This window comes from Filicampus tigris, chromosome 6 (genome assembly GCF_054856515.1).
Source record: "Filicampus tigris isolate MCC_2025a chromosome 6, RoL_Ftig_1.0, whole genome shotgun sequence".
Taxonomy (NCBI): Eukaryota; Metazoa; Chordata; class Actinopteri; order Syngnathiformes; family Syngnathidae; genus Filicampus; species Filicampus tigris.
Window position 1 is genome coordinate 27,989,406 of NC_141222.1, and position 21,433 is coordinate 28,010,838.

Genomic DNA, 21,433 nt, shown 5'->3' on the forward strand with positions numbered 1-21,433 from the left:
TTTGAGCAAAATGTTTTATTTCATCATCAACAACAAAATCGACTTGTAGAGTCCAGATGCTGGAGCGAAAGCTGAGAGTGTATCGCATACATTCATATGACAGACACGTAATTCAACAAAACTTTATTCATACATGACGACCCAATGTGAGTCATTAGGCAGCTTCAAAAGATTACTTTCAAATAAAGGTTTTGTATTCATAGTTTTTGAAAAGACACAAATTACCATTCGATGAGTCTATAATTCTACATTATTATTATTATTTTTTTTAAGCCAAATCCACCTAAAAACATCTGTATGTCTTTTAATGTCATGTCCATTTAAATATGGCGTACCGGTACAAAGATTTCCTTTGGTTGTGAGTTAACCAGCTCGACGACGGCGTAATTAGCATAGTTGCTATTTTCATTCAAACCCATACTACACGTGTAAAAAAAACGAACCAAAAAAACCCCAAAGTGATTGGTAACCTTGGCGTGGAAGACAAATCGGCTAAGTTAGCGTCCTAAGCTTCTGTTCACGTTGTAATGTAACATCATGTTGTCATGATCATACAATGCAGCCTCCATGAATGCATCATTTGATTAGTTTCAACATAACACAAAGCCTACAAATGCTGAACAGAAGCTTGTGTTTTAGGGATGAGTATTGCCGACATGTGCTTGCAGCCACGTCCAGCGCGGCGTGCCAAGCATCAAAAGACAATGCAGCTTTAGAACAACGTGACGGACGACGGCAGCTGATAGAGAAAAAAAAAGAAGACAGCTGTCTGAATGATCGAATGCACTCAATAAAAGAAGGCTTTTTTACCTCAGAACAGCTGGAGTGAGCGTGAACGCTAGCTAGCTTGTCTCTGAGGCTACGTGAGCAAACTGTTTTCCATTCAGACCATGTTTGAAGATAAACGCTGTCAAATGCATGCCAGATTGTTTTTGTGCTTTTATAAAACAAAACAAAGATTTTTAAGGTGGTTTGGCGAAAAACAACCGAACATTTTTTTTTTTTTAACTTTTGTCCGACAAAAATGACTTCTCTGGTACTTTATAGCGATTTTTTTCTTGTTTTGTTTTATGTTCTTTTTTATCCAACGATATTTTTTTCCTCAGGAAAAAAAACAAAAGGAGGTTTTATGTAGTGTGGATAAAAATAACACCCCCAAAATATACAAAAATAACCTTTCTTTGTGGTTCTGATTTAAAATAATTAAAAAAAAAAAAACCTTTATACAAAAAACTTGTTTTGTTGATGGTTTGAATAAGCAGGTAAAAGCGAAGATGCACATTTTTTAGCTTCCATCTAAAAACAAAAAACACTTCTTGATGCCTAGGATCACGACTTTTCTTGGCGAGTCATACAAAAAGTGTTTACGTTAACATGAAAAATGACTTGGAATACAGTAAAACAATTTCAGAAACCAAGAAAAATGACTTCTTGGCTATGGATGAAACAAAAAAAACTCAAACCAAAGGCCTTTGTCAAGTGGACACATTTCAGTATTAAGAGTGGCTAAATACATAAAGACATACTGTATGATGTGGCTTGTTCCTTCAAACTTTGCCAGAATACTTCATAAAAAGTTCTTGTGAAGACCCAAAAAGTTGGACTTCTCCTCGAGAGTTAGTTCAGGCCTGAAGACAAACCTCCTTCATGTCTGTTCCCGGATCGTTCAGTACTTTAATTTCCCAAAGTGGGAGAGTTTTTTTTATTTATTTAATTTTTGATTGTCCGGCTGGATTCAGCGCTGGCACCAGGGTGTGTGTGGATGCAACACACAATGCACACACTTGAACCTAGACACGCGCACACAACAGAAAATGGGGGACGTGAGCGTCACAATGCCTGGAAGGCGCCATTTCACAATAAGATGACAGCAACAATGAAGAAAAGCAAGAACAAATCACACTGCGTCAACACTTAAATGGGGGAAAAAAAGAAGTCAGATGAGAGCAGCCCATGTACAAAATGCGTACAACTTGGACAGAAATACGTGGTGCTACAGTTGACAGTTGTTAAGGATATTTGCAAGTAACTGACCCACCAACCACCTGATTAACTCACTAATTAGCCAACCAGCTAATGAATTAATTGAAAACCAACTTACTCACAAGCTAACTGAATTTCTGACAAAAAACAAACCTCTCACCTGCTAACTAACCAACCAGAGCAAAGTCACTCACCAACTAACAAATTAATCAAACAGCTAACTCGCTAGCTTGCTAACTTTCAACCAGACAAAAACAAAATAACCATCTTATTAAAAATTGAGCGTCCGTTATTCGTCATCCATCTAGAGTGTGGGTACCCTTCCGTCGTCTGTCATTCACTTTTTTTTTCCGGGGCCAGGGGGGCGGGGGGGAAATAGCACCCGCCTATAGGCTGGTCCGGCTCTGATTTTTAACGGGCTTCCGTCAGTGATTAGTAGCTAACCAACTACTAACTCACTTGCTAACCAGTAAGCTAACTTACTGACTGACTAATGATGGTCAAAGCGTAACAAACAAACCTTGTTCAAAATGAATGTGTGAACTAAGAAACTTATTGCTTAAGTGTGGTCAAATGATTCTAAAATGAACAAAGTTAACAACTAACTTCCTTTTTTAACATTTCTGTCTTCCAATCTAACTAACGTGATTATTAAAACTAATTAACTAACACTGCCATCTTAGCGAAAACAAACAAAACTATATTTCGATAGCGGACTAAATAAGTGATAGATAAAAAACACAAACAAACTAAACTTGATCAAAACACACACTGACTAAACCAACTAACTACACTAGTAACTAGTCATCAGCTAACCTAAACTAAGTAGCTAACCAACTAACTAGCTAACCTTGTAACAAACAAGCTAAGCATCCAAGGTGGCACTTTCAAGGAGATAATGACACATGAGGTGACGTCATGAGCGAGCAACACATTTTAAATGTAGTTTCAAAGCTAACATATTACATATTTAACACAATATAGAATTTCATAACATCTGATGTGTTACCTTGTTGGATCTTGTTGTATTGAAAATGGTCCTTTGAGATTGATGGTGTTTCTCTCATCTTTGTTGTAGCTGAGAGTCACCTGATCAAAACATCAAAACCATCAGCCTGATATGGACTTCAACTAAATACATTTAAAACATTTCACGATCATTATTTTTACAACAGTCCGATGTCCAATTTTAAATGATATTTCTCCTTCGCTTATAGAAAAGCAGATGACGATTTTCAAAAAATATTGCCCCCCAACCCCACCAAAAAAGTTGACGCTGACTGTGTTTTGAAAACTCCTCTCTGTTCGTAGCCATGCTGTTAGTGGAAGCAGTGTGCGTGCGTGTGGTACCTGTTCATGCACCCGTGTCAACAGTGCCAGGCTCTCCAGGTGCGAGTGGAAGAGTGGCGAGCGGGTGAGGCCCACTCCCAATAGCGCGCCCACAATGTAGCCCACGGCGCAGTCATCCGGCAGACGGATACGCTCGGCCGTCGACAAGAAGGCGCCCTCACTAAAATGGACGGCGATATAGATAAGTTGAGAGTCGTAACACACACACCCCCAAAAAAATGCTAGCGTACACGGTGGTAACAAAACGTCGTACCTAGCCCAAGGTCGCATCCTCATGGTGAGGCTGCGACTCAGACAGAATCCAGCGCCCCCCGTGGCAAACCAGAAAACTACTTTCCTCTGCGTACCACGCACACACACACACACACACACACACACACACACAAACACACACACAGGTTAGCTTTCTGTGAAATGCTACGCTACCATGTTGCAAATGTGCTAATTCCATAGTGTCATACATATGCTGAGAGGGTCCTAACTATTAAATGCCAACATTCCCCTGGAATAAATGTTCTTCTCTTGTAGCTATGCTAACTTCTAATGTGTTATACAGTAAATGCGCCAGAGGTGGGCATTCCGTCAGATTGATGGACTGGTCAGTCACTGACGGACGCCCGTTTTGCGTCAGAGTGACCTTTTCAAAAATCATTGACTGACTGATGGACTTACGATTACAATTCAGTTCGTCACAAAAAATGACGGAGTGACGAATGACGGACCAGCAAAATTGAGTAAAATGCCCACCTCTGAAATGAGCTACCTGCTAACGAGCGATAAGTAAGCTAACAGGCCGTCAATATGCTAAGCGCAAATGTGCTAACATTGTCCTAAATGTTGATGTATCGTAACTATGCTAAAGTGCCAAAAGTGGTCGAAAAACATGTCGGAAAAAGTGCTTGACATTGTTGGTGGAATGTCATGCTAACTGCTAATTTATTGTAAATATGCTATCTGCTGATGTGTCGTAAATGTGCGAGCTGCTAATATACTGTACTGTGAATATGCTAATTTCCACTGTGTCCAAGTGCAAACATTTGCTAACATTTGCTAACATCGTACCATTTTAGCATTGGGGAGCGTCTCGGTGGCCTCTAGGGGGTGCTCCAGACTGGGCCGCCCGATGTAGACGTCTTGCGTATGGCTGTACTCAGACAACAGCCTCAAGAGGGCACCCATGTTCAAGTAGTTGTCGTCGTCCATGTGACAAAACCACCTACAACCACACAGGTTAGCAATTAGCACTTTTAGCATAATTATGACAAGTTCATCGTTTTTATGAGACGATCAGCGCTTGGAATATTTTTGACACAGAGCCGCCTTAATTAATTGCCTGCGTAACGGAACGGAAGGAGGGGAGCGCTTCAAAATGACGAGGACGGACGGGGTCGGAGGACGATTATTTTTATGAATAAGGATGGCGGGACGAGGACGGAAGGTACCCAGGTCGCAGATGGAGGACGCACCACCAAAAAAGGGTCAAGTGCCCAGCTCAGGTACTTACGACACAATAGCAAGTTGTGTATTTGACATATTAACTCTTAGCCTAGTGATTATAAACGAACATTTCTGTTTATGAAATTGTTTGCCTATTTATCACGTTAGCACTTGCATTATACTTGTGCATTAAGAAATAGCATATTACTGACATGTTAAGCAGTAACAACACATGAAGTTAGATACAGTACTGGTATCATGATTAGAACTTGGCATTATAACGAGTCACGACACAGAAGTTAGCATAATCATAATTATTTAATACTTGACTTGATCTAAACACTAAGAGTATTTATTTAATATTTCCGACACATCACCCGTTAGAATCACATCTACGGCACATGCGAGCAGTTTTCACCGTCACGACACTGTGTGTAACTTACTTCCTGTCGGAGTTGAGGAAGGCGTCGTACTCGACGGCCATTTTGCAGGAGAGCGCTTGTCGGCTATGAGCTGCCGAGCAGTTGGTGTTGATCAGGTGAACACCTTATGACCACAACAACATAACAGTATGTTAATGCTTGTTCATTTCAAGTACATACGCTTTACTGCAGTGAAAAGTATATATACATGGAGTCTTCTATCGCGCTGCTGTCAAGCCGGCCGGTTATCAGTCTGGTGGCCAACACTAGCTAGTCCTTTTCTAACATGGTACTACTAACATAGTCAACATTTTATTTATCTCCTAACTTATTAAGTGTGCATTCCTCTAATGTTAGCATGCATTGTTAGATTCCCAAGTTAGCTTCCAACATTCTCTCAAACTTTAGCGTCTAATATTGGTTTCTGAAATTAGCTACCATTTTAGAGCAAAAAATGTTTCCAACATTGGCTTCAAAGTTAGCTCCCAATGTTACCAACAACATTAGAACTAAGGAAAAGTTAGCTCCCAATGTTACCAACAACATTAGAACTAAGGAAGACCAGTGTTAGCTTGTTATTAGCTCTGAGATTGACCTAAATATTAGCTTCCAACACAAGCTTCCAGGGTAGCCTCCAATGTTAGCTTCCAATTATAGGGTGCGTTCCTAAATTCACTCTGACACCTGTGCACTACTCTGACAGTGGGTGTGTTCGGAGAGGCAGAGTGTTAGCACCAATGTTAGCCTCCAAACATTAGCTTCTTGGTTAGCTTCCAATGTTAGCTCCCAATGTTAGATATTGAAGCTCTAATGTTAGCTGTTTATCCTTTGAAGTCAACCCAAACATTTTCTTTACAAGAAAGCAGCCCCACTAGTTGAAACATGGCATTCTGATTAATATATATTGCGTTTGTGGAATATGAGTTTAGCAGTAAAATTCCCCCATTTTTGTCCAACTAAGGGGGCGGCCATTTTGCCACTTGTTGTCGACTGAAAATGACATCACAGTTGCTCCGGTAACAACCAATCATAGTTCAGCTTCAGAAAACAAGTGAGTCGTAATTGGTCGTTACGGGTGAATTTTGCTGCTTAACTCATATTCCACAAACGCGATATTAATCAGAATTCCATGTTTAGACTAGTGAAGGCGCATAGAACATTATTTGCGTTATTGCAAAGAATTTTGGGGGGTTGACTTCCGCTTTAACCTTAACCTTAACTTGCCATGATACATCAATTTTATGTTACAAAGTTACCTTCCGGTGTTGGCTTCTGAAGTTAATTTCCAATGGTACTTGTAATGTTAGCGCTAGACCAAGATCGTTAGCTTTCAATATTAGCTTCAACATTAGCTTCCAGTGTTAGTATACCACCTTGATTTCTCCGGCATCAAGGGCGAATAGGTGCTTTTTTTTAAAAAACAACAACACTTTTTTAACTAGTTCCTGGACAGTTGGGAAAGCAAAAGGAGCGCACCATATATGGAAACAGTAAGGTTGCATATTGCAGTTCCTGGCAAAGGTGCGCTCCATTTACTAATCAGATGTCGTGTTCGTGGGAAAGATATTAAGACTTTTGAATTACGTAATGGACAGATTTATGAAGCTGTTGGCCGGTAGTTTGATATTATCATATTCAGGTAAATGTGAAACAATGATTTCTTAAAGTTTCTCACGTTTACACTTCATTTATTTGTTATTCTTTTTTTCGGCTCTGTCAGTGGTGTTGTGTACGCATGCGCGGTGCAAAGGTTACAAATACCAGTTGATTATCATCTGTGATTTCACACGAACCGGCAATCAGGAGCCCGTTGGGATGTAGCCATCTACTTACCCAGGTTGTCATGCCATTTTGCTATTTATATTACTTCATTAGCATCTACTATTATATGTCCGAGTGTCCGCGCCAGTACTGGAAACTAATGAAAATGAAACGGGGAGTTTATATAATTTGCGACTCGCGGACGCTCGCGCACGGGGACGCATCAAGATGCTCACGCGATTGATCGTAACAAAATAAGTGACTGATATTGTACTTTTGAACTGTGGTGTATTGGATGTTTTGTAACAGCTATATGAACTGCGAAGACTTTATTGAAGTCTGTGTGAAAGTGATTTTGTAAGCAGCGAGTTTCTTTGGTTACCGGTGACAGGCGGCAGAGAGCCGTTGTGCGCATGAGCCATTGCCACTATGCATTATGGGTAATGACGTTCATTATAGTTGGAAATGACTTTTGAATAAGTTCTGTTAAAAAAAATCTGTTGTTAAAATAAAGTCGATATGTGCTGTACATTTTCAACAGCGGCAATGAATTGACAATAGTTATAAATATCTATCTTACTTAATAATCAATTGTTTATGTAACTTATTAGTACAATATATGTAATTCATTAGAAGATAACTGAATCATTGTGGAATCATGTTTATCCGTTTTGTTTCAGGTTTATGACCTGTGGTTCTTTGTTCAATAAACAAAGACAAACACGAGTTGTAACATTGTGTGCTTCTGATGAGCCTTTTCGGAGGGCATAAAATATCAAAACAGATATTATCAGTAGTCTTCTGTGTGTGTTGGCCACTGGCCACACTTTATTATTCTTTTTTTTTTTTTTTGCCATGTCACCTCTCAGTAGTTGACTGTATACATTTGTGGAAAAAAAAAAAAGCTGCTCCAGGGGATCAAACCCCCGGGCCTTTCCGTGTCACAGGCCACACAAGCACAAACTCCCTTCTGACGTTCACTTCCTGTCTGCTGCTCGCCATGGAAACACAAAGTCAGCAGTAGTCTGCTTCCTGATGCCCATAACACTGCCATTTGTGTGTGTGTGTGTGTTTGTGTGTCACTCACTCACCCATCCGCTTTCTCAGCGCCCAGTCCTCGCTGTCAGTGAACACGTACGTCTGAAGAAAAAGAGCAAAACAAAAAACATGGAGTCACTTGGTGTTTGACTCGTCAGCTGCACTCTTGAGTGTGCATGTTTGTGTGTGTTTGTGTCTTTTAGTGGCTGTGTTTGTGTGTTTTTGGATGACTTTTTTTCTATTAGGATGTTTGTGTTCTTTGTGTCCGTGTGCATTTGTTTGCGTGTCAGTTTTGTGTTTGTGTGTGTGTTGTATGCTTCCGCGTGGGTCTATTTGTGTGTTTTGTGTGTGGTTTTATTTTTGTTTCATGTGTTTTTGTGTGCATCTGCTTTGCATGATTGTGTGTGTTTGCTCCTTTTTGTGTTTGTGTGCATGCGAGTTTGTGTGTGTGTGTGCCTGTTTTTTGTTTGCACGTGCATTTTGCCAATTTGTGTTTGTGTGTCAGCGTGTGTTTGCGTCTTTGTCAGTGTTTGTGTGTTTTTGTTTGTTTTGTCTATTTGCTTGTGTGTGTATGACTTTTGTGTGTGTGTGTGTGTTAATAGGCATATGTGCCTGCTTGTGCGTGTGTTTGTGTGAATGTGTGTTTGTTTTTTGCATGTTTGTCTTTTTTGTTCACTTTTTTGCATGAATGTGTTTCATGTGTTCGTGTGTGTGTGCACCTAAGTTTGTGTTTTTGTTGTCTGTTTTCTGTGCACATTTTTGCCGATTTGTGTTTTTGTCTGAATGTTGTAGTCAACCCCAGCGGCTGACACAACAATGTTTTATGTGTTTGCCTGTTTTTGAGTCTTTTTTTCCTGAGTGGTTGAGTTTTTTTATTTTATTTTTTTTAGTTTTTTTTGAGTATTTTGTCTATTTGCTTGTGTTTTGGCCTTTTTGCGTTTACAAGATGTTTTGGGGTGTTAGGATCAGGGGCGGAGCCATGTGCCTGTGCATACCCAGGCCCACCCAGATTGACAGACTGCCCACCCAGTAGGATTCATGAAAAAAAAAAAAAAAACTTTTAAATTGTTATTGAATTATTTTTAATTAGTGTTGTGTTTTTTATTTTATTGAATATTAAAAATGGCATAATTGTGGTTGTCTAAGGAATGTCCGAACTTCATATTATTCAGTTTGTCGTTTTATTTGAATATACGACGTGTCTGGACAGGAGGATTATGCGAAGTGAGAGAAATATTCAGGCCCACCCTGATTTTTTCCAGGCCCACCCATTAGCCAGGTTCTGGCTCCGCCCCGGTTAGGATGTTTGTGTTCGTTTGCCCATCTGTTTTGTGTTTATTGTATGATTTTTGTGTGATTGTTTGTGTTATGTTTGCGTGTACATGTGTGCCTTTGTTCGTGTTTTGTGTGTGTTTGGCGTGTTAGCATGGTTTTACATTTGCGCTTTGTGTTTTTTTTTTTGTGTGTGCGCGCGCATCGGCTTTGCATGATTGTGTGTCTTTGTGTGTGTATTTTGAGCGTTTGTTTATGTGACAGCTGATGGTATTTAGGGGGTCAGCATGGTTGCAGGAAGCCAAGCAGGCCCTTCTGACTTTCCACAGGAAGTCGACCAAACCTCCACTCTCGGTCAAAAAGCGTGTTTTGTGTGCGCGTCTGTGCCTGTGTGTCTTAAATACATTCCTCAAGTAATGTGATGTTCTTGTCGAGCAGCAGTCTTATGACAAGTGTAAAAACACCGCATCACAGGCGTAAAGCATCACAAGACGCTAATCAATCACTTGATGGCTACAGTTAGCATTAAGGAACACCTGCTGCACGGTGTGAGTGCAGCCGGCCAGCCAGCCAGCCAGCCAGCAGCAGCGTTTCATAATTTATGCAGCGTGGCTATAATAGAAGTTTATTCATGCTTGATATTTCCCAATGCTTTGCCGATGATTACGCACTTTCAAGGACAACAGTGGAGCCGCAAATGAGTGAAAATAGCAGCAAAAGAAAAAACACGAACGAATTTTTTTTTTTTTTGTCACGTAATTCTTGCATGAGAAATACAAATACAAATAAAATTGAGTCTAAAGGTGTTTAGACGCAGTGCCATCAAGTGTCAAAGTAAACAAGCAAAATCTTGAGTTATTTCTAAAAATGTGCCCGTGAGCAAAATCATCCTGATTTTCACCGAATTGTTGAATCACGGTTGGGCTAATTTGCATAATCCCACCCCCGCACAGATTTTCTCCACCAATGACATGATCCGCGAAGATGACCGAAGTTTCAATGCAAAAGAGCCCCTTTGACAAGAACTATCATGTCAATGCCAAAAGGTAAGCAGAGCTGCAGTGTTGGCCCAGATTAGCATAAACTGATGCAGCTAATGCTAATCTGGATCCTTTACACATTTAATTTGTTACGTGACCACGTATGTAACTCAAATCATCTTTCCCCATTAAAATGAATGGAAATGCCATCAATCCATTCCAGCCTCCATCATAGAAAAAGTCATGGTTTTTTTTAAATAACAAATACAGCACTCTATAATATTGCAATTAAAAAAAAACCATACAGCAATGACAATTACATCGAATGTAAAGAATGAAAAAGTGTTTGGCCCATTTTCTTTTTCTGTTCAATGAACAATTGCTGCTGCTTCTGTTTTTTGCACGGTGTCCACCTTGGGGCAGTATAATACAGACCTATAAATGCACACAAAGAAGAGTTCACAGTGACTCGCTCAGATGAAGTAATAGTAGCCATTTTTGCGGAGGATAAAGAATATATGCCTGCGGGTATTGCTATGTCTGTCCACATGTCAAATATCTGTTGCTTAAATGGTTGTTACACCACAACCCCCATGGTAATTGTTAGCCCATCTATGGCGTTTTGCAGAATTGCTGCATGTGAAAATGCAATTGAATCGCTTGCCTCTCACATCTGAACAGTTGTTTTTGGAAACAATATTAACAGCTACAAAAATATGCTTTTGATTGCAAAGTAATGTGTTTACAATGAAGCACCAGTGTAACAATTTTATATTTGACAAACTGCAAACAATTTGCGCACTATTTACTAGTAGTAGTATTCAACTGTGTGTGTGCATATGTGTATCTATATATATGTACATTACATGATCGGACACAAAGTATTTTGTCGTAAGTTGAAAGTAAACAGGGCGGCACGGTGGTCGACTGGTTAGCACGTCCGCCTCACAGTTCAGAGGTCGTGGGTTCGATCCCGGCTCCGGCCTCCCTGTGTGGAGTTTGCATGTTCTCCCCGTGCCTGCGTGGGTTTTCTCCGGGCACTCCGGTTTCCTCCCACATTCCAAAAACATGCGTGGTAAGTTGATCGGACACTCTAAATTGCCCCTAGGTGTGATTGTGTGTGCGGATGTTTGTCTTTGTGTGCCCTGCGATTGGCTGGCAACCAATTCAGGGTGTCCCCTGCCTACTGCCCAAAGACAGCTGGGATAGGCTCCAGCACGCCCCGCGACCCTTGTGAGGAGAAGCGGTACAGATAATGGATGGATGAAAGTAAACAATTCCCAAATGACCGTTGGACCTTCTTTCTTTCGTACGGCCGTACAGTAATGCCCGCCAAAAAAGTATTTAAAATAGACCCCCGAAAGCTCATGTATGAAAGTGACGAAAACGAAGGACATTTTTGCTATAATTGTTTTAGGTAGTTTTTGCATTTTCAGTTAGTTTTTTTTATTTCATGATGACAATGTTTCTCACTGTTAGTTTTAGTTATTGCGTGAGTTTTCCTCAACTATAGTAACCTTGGTGTGTGTGGGTGTGTGTATGTGAGTAGCCACGGGCGCCACTTCCCATGCGAAATCAGCTGAGGTCTCCAGGGCGTGTGTGCGTGTGTTGCGGCATTATTTCCACGAGTCAGCATTCTTCAAGCATGTAGGTGTGCGTGGGAAACAGGTAATGTTCCATCGTGAGAACTTCTCACACACTCTCGCACACACAATCAGCTGATTGTGCACAAACGCGCACACACATGATTAACCCTCAAAAGTAGAAAACGCACACACTGAGACATAATCACAGATGAGGGTCAATGGGAAGCAATACAGAAGTCAGTAAAAAAAAAAAAAAAAAAAAAAAAAAGATCCAAATAATCAAATGGATTTTACGGTCATTTTTTTCCAGTTCAACTTTTCAGATTTAACTTATTCGGCTTGACTAATCCAACATTTTCCGTTTGTTTTCACACAACGTATTGATGTTTTTCGACAGCACATCAAAGGTGCGGAGGATCATAGCGCTTTGTCAATTACAGCAATTACATAATTACATTTTTCTTTTCTTTTTTTTGTACACCAGGGGGCTAGGGCTGTGCAATTAATCAAAATTCAATTACAATTGCGATTACACTCCACGATTACAAAATTTGCATAATCGTAAAAAAAATGCTTATTTATATTCATATCCAACGCAATATGTTTGTTTACACAAGGAAATCATACTTGAATTTATACGTTTGCAACTTTTCTTTGAAATTGTATTTTATAACAAGTAATTTAATCCGTTTTGTCTGGTCTAAAAATATTTTTTACGTTTAAATATTTTCTTGTTTTGTTCCCCCCCCCAAAAAAAATAATCGTGATTTCAATTATCACCAAAATAATCATGATTGATATTTTTTTTCATAATCGAGCAACCCTACCGGGGGCTATTAATACGGGACATTTAAGATGTTGGTCGGAATTGGTCAGCATTTCACGGCCACTCGTCACCTCTTGTGCACTCAGTGACGCATCACAAAAGGCCCAAGACCACCCTGTTGTTTTACAATAGAGAGAGGCCTGTTGCTTCAAAGCCAGCTCACTTCGCCTCCGACCGACTTTACGACTCAGGAAATCCTGCCGTGTGATCCGACCGGCCTCATAAATAACAATTCACTTAACCAAGTTAGTTTCTAGCCCAAAACAGCCAGGCTACGCTGAAATTGTCTCTTAAGAAGAACCGTCGCATGATCAGCTGCATGTGATGAACATTCTGGACCTGATGTAATCTTTTCGTCCCAGGATCTACAAGATAAATGGATGTTAAATATCAGGAACTAAAACGTTTCTTGAAATGGGACAACCTCGAACCATTGTGACTTTAGACTGTGGAAACTGTTGTCTGGGAAAAAAACCCCAAAAAACTCTGCTCATGGTGGGGCTACTACTTTCCATAGCATGGGTCCAGCTTCTGCGGTTCTGAACATTCCAAACTGGGAGACCCAGAAACTAGAAATACCTGGAAGTGTGACCAACATAGCAGGTTTCAATCCCAGGAACTTTTCGGTGGATGTAGGAACTTGGGTCTGCAGTGCTGAACCTATCAGTTCCTGGAACTGTTGGTACCAAGAATTAAAATGTCCTTATCTCACTGTTGGACACTTCCTGGACTGACCGACTCATGAGTTGTGACCACTCAAGAGACCAAAATATTACTTGCGCTCTCACTGGGGCGACCAGTTTGCCCGGAAGTCGCCGCAACATATCTGCGACGCTTCAATGTCTTGGGCTCAGTCATGTGGCCGAGTGGGCCAAGCGTTGTCGCGTAGAAATAGCGTAGATGTCTCTTCTGTCTTTTTGGTCTCGAGCAGGTCTCGGAGACCTCAGAGAGATGTCTCTCCAGTTGTAGACAGATGAGTGTCTGCGACATCTCCGAGGCCGCAGACTTGAACTCTGTACAAGGTTTCCGAAAAATATGTCTCAAATGTTTCAATTGATCGCAACGCCCTGGGGACCCGGCCAGTCTCCAGAAGACGTTCCAGAGACGTCTCCGTGATCAGTGGGGACTCAAGTCGCCATTAGGTTGTCCCAAGGATCCTTTGGAGGACCATTATGACTTTGAACCGTAGGAACTATTGTTTGAATCTAATTCTGGGGTAATAACTGGACCTGAAAGAAGACTACTGAGGGACCATACTTTTTGGAGGTCTACAAACTTTTGCAGTGCTGAACATATCTGATTGTAACCGTTCAGTTCCACTAATTACTGTCTGAATTCAGTTCAAAGGTAATTTATTGAGACAAAAGAAGACCCTGCTAAAAGGGTGGTACTTTTGAAGAACAGGGTATGCAGTCCTGAAAATACTGGACTTGAAGATCCAAGAACTAAAAGTACAGGACTGAGCGTGCAGCATGGAACCTTTCACTTCCAGGAAGTACAAGTACCAAGAGCTATTGTAAAAGTTCCTGCATGGAAATATGGCCTAAATAGTTGTTTTCATTAGCCTGGAACGCGGAACTTTTGGAGCACCATTGTGGGTTCAGACCATGGAAAGTGTTGTCTAAATTTAGGGCTGAAAGAAGATATTACTTTGTAGAAGTCCAGGAACCTTTGGGTGGGACTGGGTCTGCAGTGCTGAACTTTTCAGTTACGGCAAATTTAAGTATGAAGACAAACCTTTACCTTGGATCACAGGAATTACTGGCTAAATTTAGTTCTGGGGTGTCTAACCATGGCCAAAAGGAGAAGACCATACTGGGCGATATTACTTTGGAGAAGTGCGGGAACATTTGGCATTGCTGAACATATCTGATTAGAACCTTTCAGTACCAGGAAGTACTGTCTAAATTCAGTTCGGAGATAATTTATCGTGACAAAAGATGACCTTGCTAAGGTTTGGCCTTCTCTTGAGAGCGCTTGGAACCTTGAGAACATGGTCTACAGTCCCAAACAAACTGAACTTGAAGACCCAGGCACTAAAAGTTACTGGACAAATGACACGAAAAGCAGTTTTCAACCACAGGAAATTTTCCCTGGAACTACTGTATAAACCATCTCAACTACAGTTCTGAGGTGATTTACTGGAGCCGAAAGAAGACCCTCTTGAGATGTCCTGGAGCCTTTAGTGCCAGCAGTGATGAACCTTTTAGTGCCAGGAATCCCTCAAAGAGGAGTTTGCCTCTGTTCGTTTTGAAAACTCCTCTTAAAACACATTTTTCTTCCTTTGGCTTTCAACTTGGTATGAGACTCAACATTGTTTTAGTGTTTACTTATTGTGTTTACGGTTTTTATGTAATTAGTTTATTGTTTGTTTATAGATGTCTGCTTTTTACTTTAAGTCGAGGTGAGGAGTGACAAGTACCAAGAGCGAAACTTTCCCAGAACATTAGGTGGAGTAGCTCATCTGAATTTCCCATTAATGGATATGGTTGTCTTTAAAAATGAAATGAAGTTATTTGCGGACCACGTTTGGGGGTTTCTTGTGGGCCACAGATGGCCCGCTCACATTTTAATTCATTAACTTCGGGCGGTTATTTAGTAAGATAATTATGCCCCAACCCCCCAGGAATTAGCTTTCGATACAATCTTTAGAATACAATTCGACTTCTAAGCTACTAACCTTCAAGGGCTTCATTATCGCTTCTTTTTAAAATAAATACTTTAAAAAGTGAAAAAGGAATATTAATGAGCTGATAAACTCACATGTTGCATATTATTGGAGATCCATGTGTCCAAAAGGAGCTCCAGTCTGCTGCTGTGGTATTTGCTGGTGGTCTTGACCGCGATGAACACGTCGTCCGCGATCAGAAGCGCCCCAGGCTCTGGCGGGACGCTGCTCCGCGCCGGCCGGTTTATGGCTCTCCTTTGCCGGCTAAGCTGCCTGAAGTAGTCCGTAAAAACCGCGCCGCTCTCCGGAGCTCCGTCCGCCGCCTCTTGCTGCGCGCGAGTGATGGCGAGCACGCCGGCCACGAGCAGGCAGAGGACGGCGACGCGGCGGCGCTGGCGCCGGTCCCGGTCCCGGTCCCGGTCGCGGTCCTCCGCGGACCTCCACATGGTGCGTTCGTGAAGGTGTTCACCACTTCTTTCATCTGGGTCCGAACCGAACTGCAGAACGCAACAGTTGGTGTTGTTTGGGTCACACTGAACACAAACGCGGTTGCAGTTCACATTGTGTGAGGAAGCGCCACTAATGGGCGGTGCTGGATTGTTTAACCAACCAATGGGAGACTTGAGCGCCTTTTAGGGCGAGGCTAAGTAGACCATTTAAATCGCGCCCCCCCCCCCCCACCCTAATAAAAAAATAATATGAAATAACTAAATAAAGTCCAGCTAAAAAACAAAATACAGTAAACAAAAACAAGATAAAATACAATAAGGAATACATATGCTCTAGGTAAAATAAACAATAAAAATAAAAGAATACACAAAATCCTGATAGATAAATAATTGTACAAATACATTTATAAAAGCAAAATAAAACTACTTTTACTATTTTTAAAATAAGACTATAAAAAAGTACCAATTAAAAAAAGATAAAGATAAGCCTCTACACAAAACAACATACATATATTTAAAAATACTACAAAAATAAAAAATACACAAAAAACAACAAAAAGATGTAATGTAAAAATATAAACCAAAAACAAAATAAATATATAAAAATGATATACAATTAAACGATTTAAATAATGTATAGAAAACAAAACAATACAACCGAACAAGATATCCTGGAAGAAAACAAATTTAAAGCAAAGACTAATATATACTATAAAAATGCAAATGTATACACGAAACATAAACAAAAATATAAGATCAACCAAACCACAAATATGACAATACATTAATATAAAATAAACAAAGCAAAAAATATGGCAAATTATATTACCATTAAACTACATATTTGATATATATGTGTATATATATATGTATATACGTGTGTGTGTGTGTGTGTATATATATGCGGGTGTGTGTATATATGTATATATGTGTATGTATATATATATATATATATATATATATATATATATATATATACACATTTATAAATACTAATACTAATGTATATATGTGTAAAATAAAGAAAATAAGCCCACACATGACCAAAGGGTTTCTTCCTTGTGTTTACCTTATAGGAAACGTGACGTCAAAGAGAACCTGTGCGCTTAGTCAAGAAAGATTTCATGTTTACGATACTTTACAGTCCACTTCCAAGTTTTCCCTTTGTGTGTTGTTGTGGGTCTCCCCTTTTGTCCGCACATCAGCTTGTCCGTCAGCGTGTGGCAGGATTCCGGGTGCGAGGTCACTGTTTTCCGAGCCTCACTTTGGGATTTTCTCCCTCCCCTTCCCCCTCTCCCTTCCCTCCTTCTGTTTCCCGTCTGCTCACAAAAACAGTCCAAAGTCCTGAATTCAACTTAGCTTAGAGCTTCTTCTCAGAAGTAAGACAAACAAACAAAGGAGGCTTTCTTACACGTTTGGGCACCCGGTTCGTGTGTGTGTGTATGTGTGTGTGTGTTTTGTGGTCGTTGTGGCGTCAGTGGTGCTGTCAGGGGGTTCGAATGCCACAATGTGCATCTTATTACAAAAAAAAAAAATGCTTTAAACAGCACGAGGACACAATGGATCTGTTATGTTTCTTTTTTTTGAGCTCCATTTTGTGTTTGTCACAGATCACTCAAAACTCACGCGGATGCTTGACACGCTTGATGTGAAAAGTCGACAAGCCCCTGTTCAAATCCCCATCTTTTTTCTAAGATCAAATCAGACCAAGAAGAATCTTTTTTTTATTTGTTTTATTTTGTATTTTATTGTTATTATTTATTTATTTATTTTAACCAGTAATGTGGTCCATTACCTATACAATACAATTGGGGGAGCGAAAATGATAATAAACAATTGCAATAATCTGGTCTAGGGATGTCCACATCACACTTTTTTGACACCCGAGTCCGAGTGTTTGGTTTTAAGGATTTGACGATGGCGAGTCGCAATCGGATACCTGGAAAAAACAAGGAGCGTGTTTACAAATAATCTCAAATTAATATACTGTGGAAATGTACATAGACACGTACTGTATTCATATACAGTACAGAAATGTTATATCTTTACATTTATATCATATGGGCCGACCCACCAAATCTCTGCCAATTGCTTTTTATAACACTCCCAAAATAAACATTTTTTTTTTCATTTTTTCTCTTTTTTTAATTTGATGATAGACTCACTGACCAACTCAAAATGTTCAATATGTAACTGTCGCTCTGACCGCTGTGGCCCTGCCCCCCAAATCTGCATATAATTAAAATTCAATTAATTTTAAATTCATCCCATTGAAATGCAAAAAAACCCAAAAAAAACTACAGCCATAAAATTCTTCCGAAAACGATAAATATTTAATATGCGGTTTCCACGAAAACCTGCTGGAAAAGGGGAGGAGCCTCCCCCCAAATCCCCCCCAAAAACGTAAGAAAAAAAATTCACAAATATGCGAATCCTCGAGTGCCTACCTACAAGTATGAGGGATTCCGCTACATATATATTTTTGAAAAGCTTGGTCCTCAAATCCCACCTGCACCACTGCACACAATATTAGCGAGTTGTCAAATTTCGCCGCTCTGCCCGTATGCACTGGCAAAAACTCAAATTTTTCACAGTTTATGGTCATCCGTCTTTCTCCGATTGTATATGTGCTTTAAATTTGATGTCAGTTGAACAATTTCTCAAGTTTGTGTTTGAAGCCCAAAATCAGCCTTAAATGGCCACCAAAAAAGCAAAATGCAGACTTCCTGTCTTTCCGGGCTTGGCTTTTTGAGACTTTTTTTGTGGGTCTACTCATGATAGACATGCCTACCATGTTTCATGCCGCTAAATTAAACTGGTGTTTTGGCGGCTTCATATTTTGTGATTTTGTTTTTTTGTGCCATGGCAAGTTATCGAACTTCGTCACCAAGCACAGGCAATGTCGCAAACTCAAATATTTCAACATATTTGCCAGCAATTGGACAAAATCTCGGGTATTGGCATAAAACGTATCACGATACATGGCGATACGATAATTTTTTTCCCCAGCCCGAGTAAGCAATTTTTTTTTAGCGATTGATTAAACTGGCTTGTACCCACGGTTCAAATTTGTTTGCAATTTGGAAAACAAGTCCATCTGTAAATAGCCAAAGTTTCTCCTTGAAAAAAAAAAAACAACCTAGATACAAAAATGTGTGTGTGTGGCTACAAGGAGTGGTCTTGTCATCTTAAGCAGGAATGTGCTGTACAGTCATGTGCATCTCATTAAAAGACTTTTGAATAAAAGGAGCCACTGCAGCTAGTCACTTTGATAACTAGAATAGTCTTGAGTGTGTGTTTTCTTTTCATTAAGTGATTTTCGAAAAAATGGCCATCACAAGATCAATGGAAAGTGAATTCGATATATATGGATGACCTGTCAGCTATGTGCATTTAAACTGATTAAGTTGGACTGTGCGAGTAGATAGACGTACGCTACCTAATCTGTGTGTGTGTGTGTGTGTGTGGGGGTGTGTGTGTGCATGTGTGTGTGTGCCTTGTGTTGGATGATTCAAGTAAAAATGATCCTCATATGATGAAAAGGAGGCCTGGCAAGATATAATCTATGCAAGCAGTGTGTGTGCTTGTGCGCGCGTGTTAGAGGTAATGTGTATTTTGCAATTACAATTTACCGCAATGATGATATAGTATGACACGACACATTCCGATTACGATCCAAAATGACACGATTCATTCCGATTAGGATATAATTGACTTTCCGTCTGAATGATTTCAATGGGGATAAAAGAAAAAAAAAAAAAAAGGTCTCCTCGTAAATGGCTATGCACTCGCATTACAATCGGAGATGTTCCGCAGCAACGACTTGGTGATGCGATTCACTGTAAAGTGTGTTGATTTCGGACTTTGAGTCACATTTGCCCTCAGCAGAGGCTGAAAGGCCGATAGATTTCCTTCGCTGCAGCCCGTCCGTTCACCTCCAGCCTCCCTCACGTCCACAATAGTCACCCTGAACCGCCCAGCCCCCCCGCCCCCCGCCCGCCCCCGCCTCATGCCGACTGTCACATTCTCAGTCGATCCCCCGGGCATTGCGAAATCGACCCTAGCTGCTCAAATTATCCGGCTAGCTTCTGCTCCTGTACGTGTGGAGCACGCTTGATAATCGTTTGGGATTTTTCATTATAGTTGTTTTTTATTTCCTTTTTTTTTTTTTTTTTTAACTTTTTATTGTTGAAACTAACTGACAACAAACATAACAATTGTATTTCTTTTTGATGTTTCTTTTTTGAATTCAGTTAGTTTTGATTCGTTTTTGGAGCAGCTTTGCTACTTTTGATTAGCCTTTGTTTTTTGGAAAATGCTTTGTTTTAGTTTATTTTTTTCTTAGTTTTAGTGTTAGTTTTAGTTTTTTTTTTTTTAGATATATGGATGATTTGTCAAGTGCAAGATTTTCTTTTCTATTTTCTTCTGTAGAAATATTAGAAAGTGAGATTTTGGTCTGAGTCAAAGTGACGTCAGAACCACAGTAGCAATTTTGCTTGCTAAAGTGGCACATTTGAGTGAGCCAGCTTTGCTAAAAATCCATCAGTAGGACCCACAACTGTGTCAGGCTGTCAGCATCAAAGCGTGCAGTCATTTCCGCCTACTTTGAAAGGTAGTCCGACATCTCTTGCCAGCCTTCTCGCTTAGCGGCTAGCTGCTAGCTTCTAGCCGCTATCGCTGGGAACAGGCACCGCGTTCAACAATTTCAGCAGAATTTTTATTTTTAGCGTCCTTAAAATCATTCTAGCGATTGAACATGATCTCAGGATGATGTTGCTGATTTGGGGTTTCAACAGTTTGTGATGGTAATTTATGCTTAAACTGAGGATTCCTTTCACCCCTAAATTAGAGTGAGTTTTAGTTGGCTTTATGAACGGAAGATAGTTTCCGTTAGTTTTGTGTTTGTTTTGTAAGTATCTTTGTTTTTATTTCATTTCTGCAATGACAATATTTTTTCCAGTTTTCGTTATTTCCTTAGTTTTGTGTGTATGTGTGTGTGTGCGCGAGTGATAATGAGGCCTCAAATAGGGCAGCTCATGAAGCATGAAAAGAGCTGACACCTTTCAGTGTGTGTGTGATTGGAGTGGACGCTGTTATCTCATCGTGGTGGTGGTGGTGGTGGGCGGGGGGGGGGGCTGAGTGAGGCTGTTGTTAGTGGAGGTGTCGCATCGATGCGACACCTGCGCATCTCGACCCCCTCGCAACTCTGCTTGTTATAGCTTCAACTTTGCCTGACTTGCTCATATGTGTTCCATGCTGTGTGTTACATGTAGGGCTGCAACTAACCATTGTTTGATAATCGATTAATCGGGCAATTCTTTATTTTTTTGATTAATTGATATTGGAAAAACAGGAGATTATTTTACTCAAGTTGGCAGTGCAGAAACTCAGAAAAAGATTCGGTTACTAACATGTCAGAAAACAGGCAAAAATGTCAGTTATTGTTTTCCAGTAAAGTAAAAACAATTTTTTGCACATGTCTTCTTTTGATGCAACGCAAAGACAACCAGTCTGCTCTCATTTAGGACTACTTGGGAGGCTAACATTTCGGGGATTTGGACCATTTAAAATGTTAAAGCAAAGTATCAAAACACTTATCAAAAGAATGATTAATTTCATCATCGATTAATAATTGCATCTCTAATTACGTGTGTCACGGTT

The 21,433-nt window shown here is 40.2% G+C and overlaps 1 protein-coding gene and 1 long non-coding RNA gene across 6 annotated transcripts in view; one reads left to right on the forward strand and one right to left on the reverse strand.

Moving 5' to 3' along the window:
• LOC147146591 (beta-1,3-N-acetylglucosaminyltransferase lunatic fringe-like) lies at positions 1–15,868 on the reverse strand. Its single transcript, XM_086033550.1, has 8 exons — positions 15,419–15,868; positions 8,045–8,093; positions 5,214–5,316; positions 4,396–4,549; positions 3,587–3,672; positions 3,334–3,493; positions 2,993–3,072; positions 1–1,790 (listed from the first exon to the last, which is right to left on the reverse strand). The coding sequence occupies exons 1-8, from the start codon at positions 15,767–15,769 to the stop codon at positions 1,736–1,738; spliced, it is 1,038 nt and encodes a 345-aa protein (XP_085889676.1). The 5' UTR covers positions 15,770–15,868; the 3' UTR covers positions 1–1,735.
• Positions 6,782–21,433, forward strand: part of LOC147146592 (uncharacterized) — a 23,853-nt gene continuing 9,201 nt past the window's right edge. For 3 of the 5 annotated variants that reach the window (XR_015087134.1, XR_015087135.1, XR_015087133.1), the window contains exons 1-3: positions 6,782–7,029; positions 10,217–10,309; positions 11,793–11,911. This is a non-coding gene — a long non-coding RNA (uncharacterized LOC147146592). The remainder of the gene's footprint in view (positions 7,030–10,216; positions 10,310–11,792; positions 11,912–21,433) is intronic. The other 2 variants (XR_015087136.1, XR_015087132.1) reach the window with 1 other exon arrangement.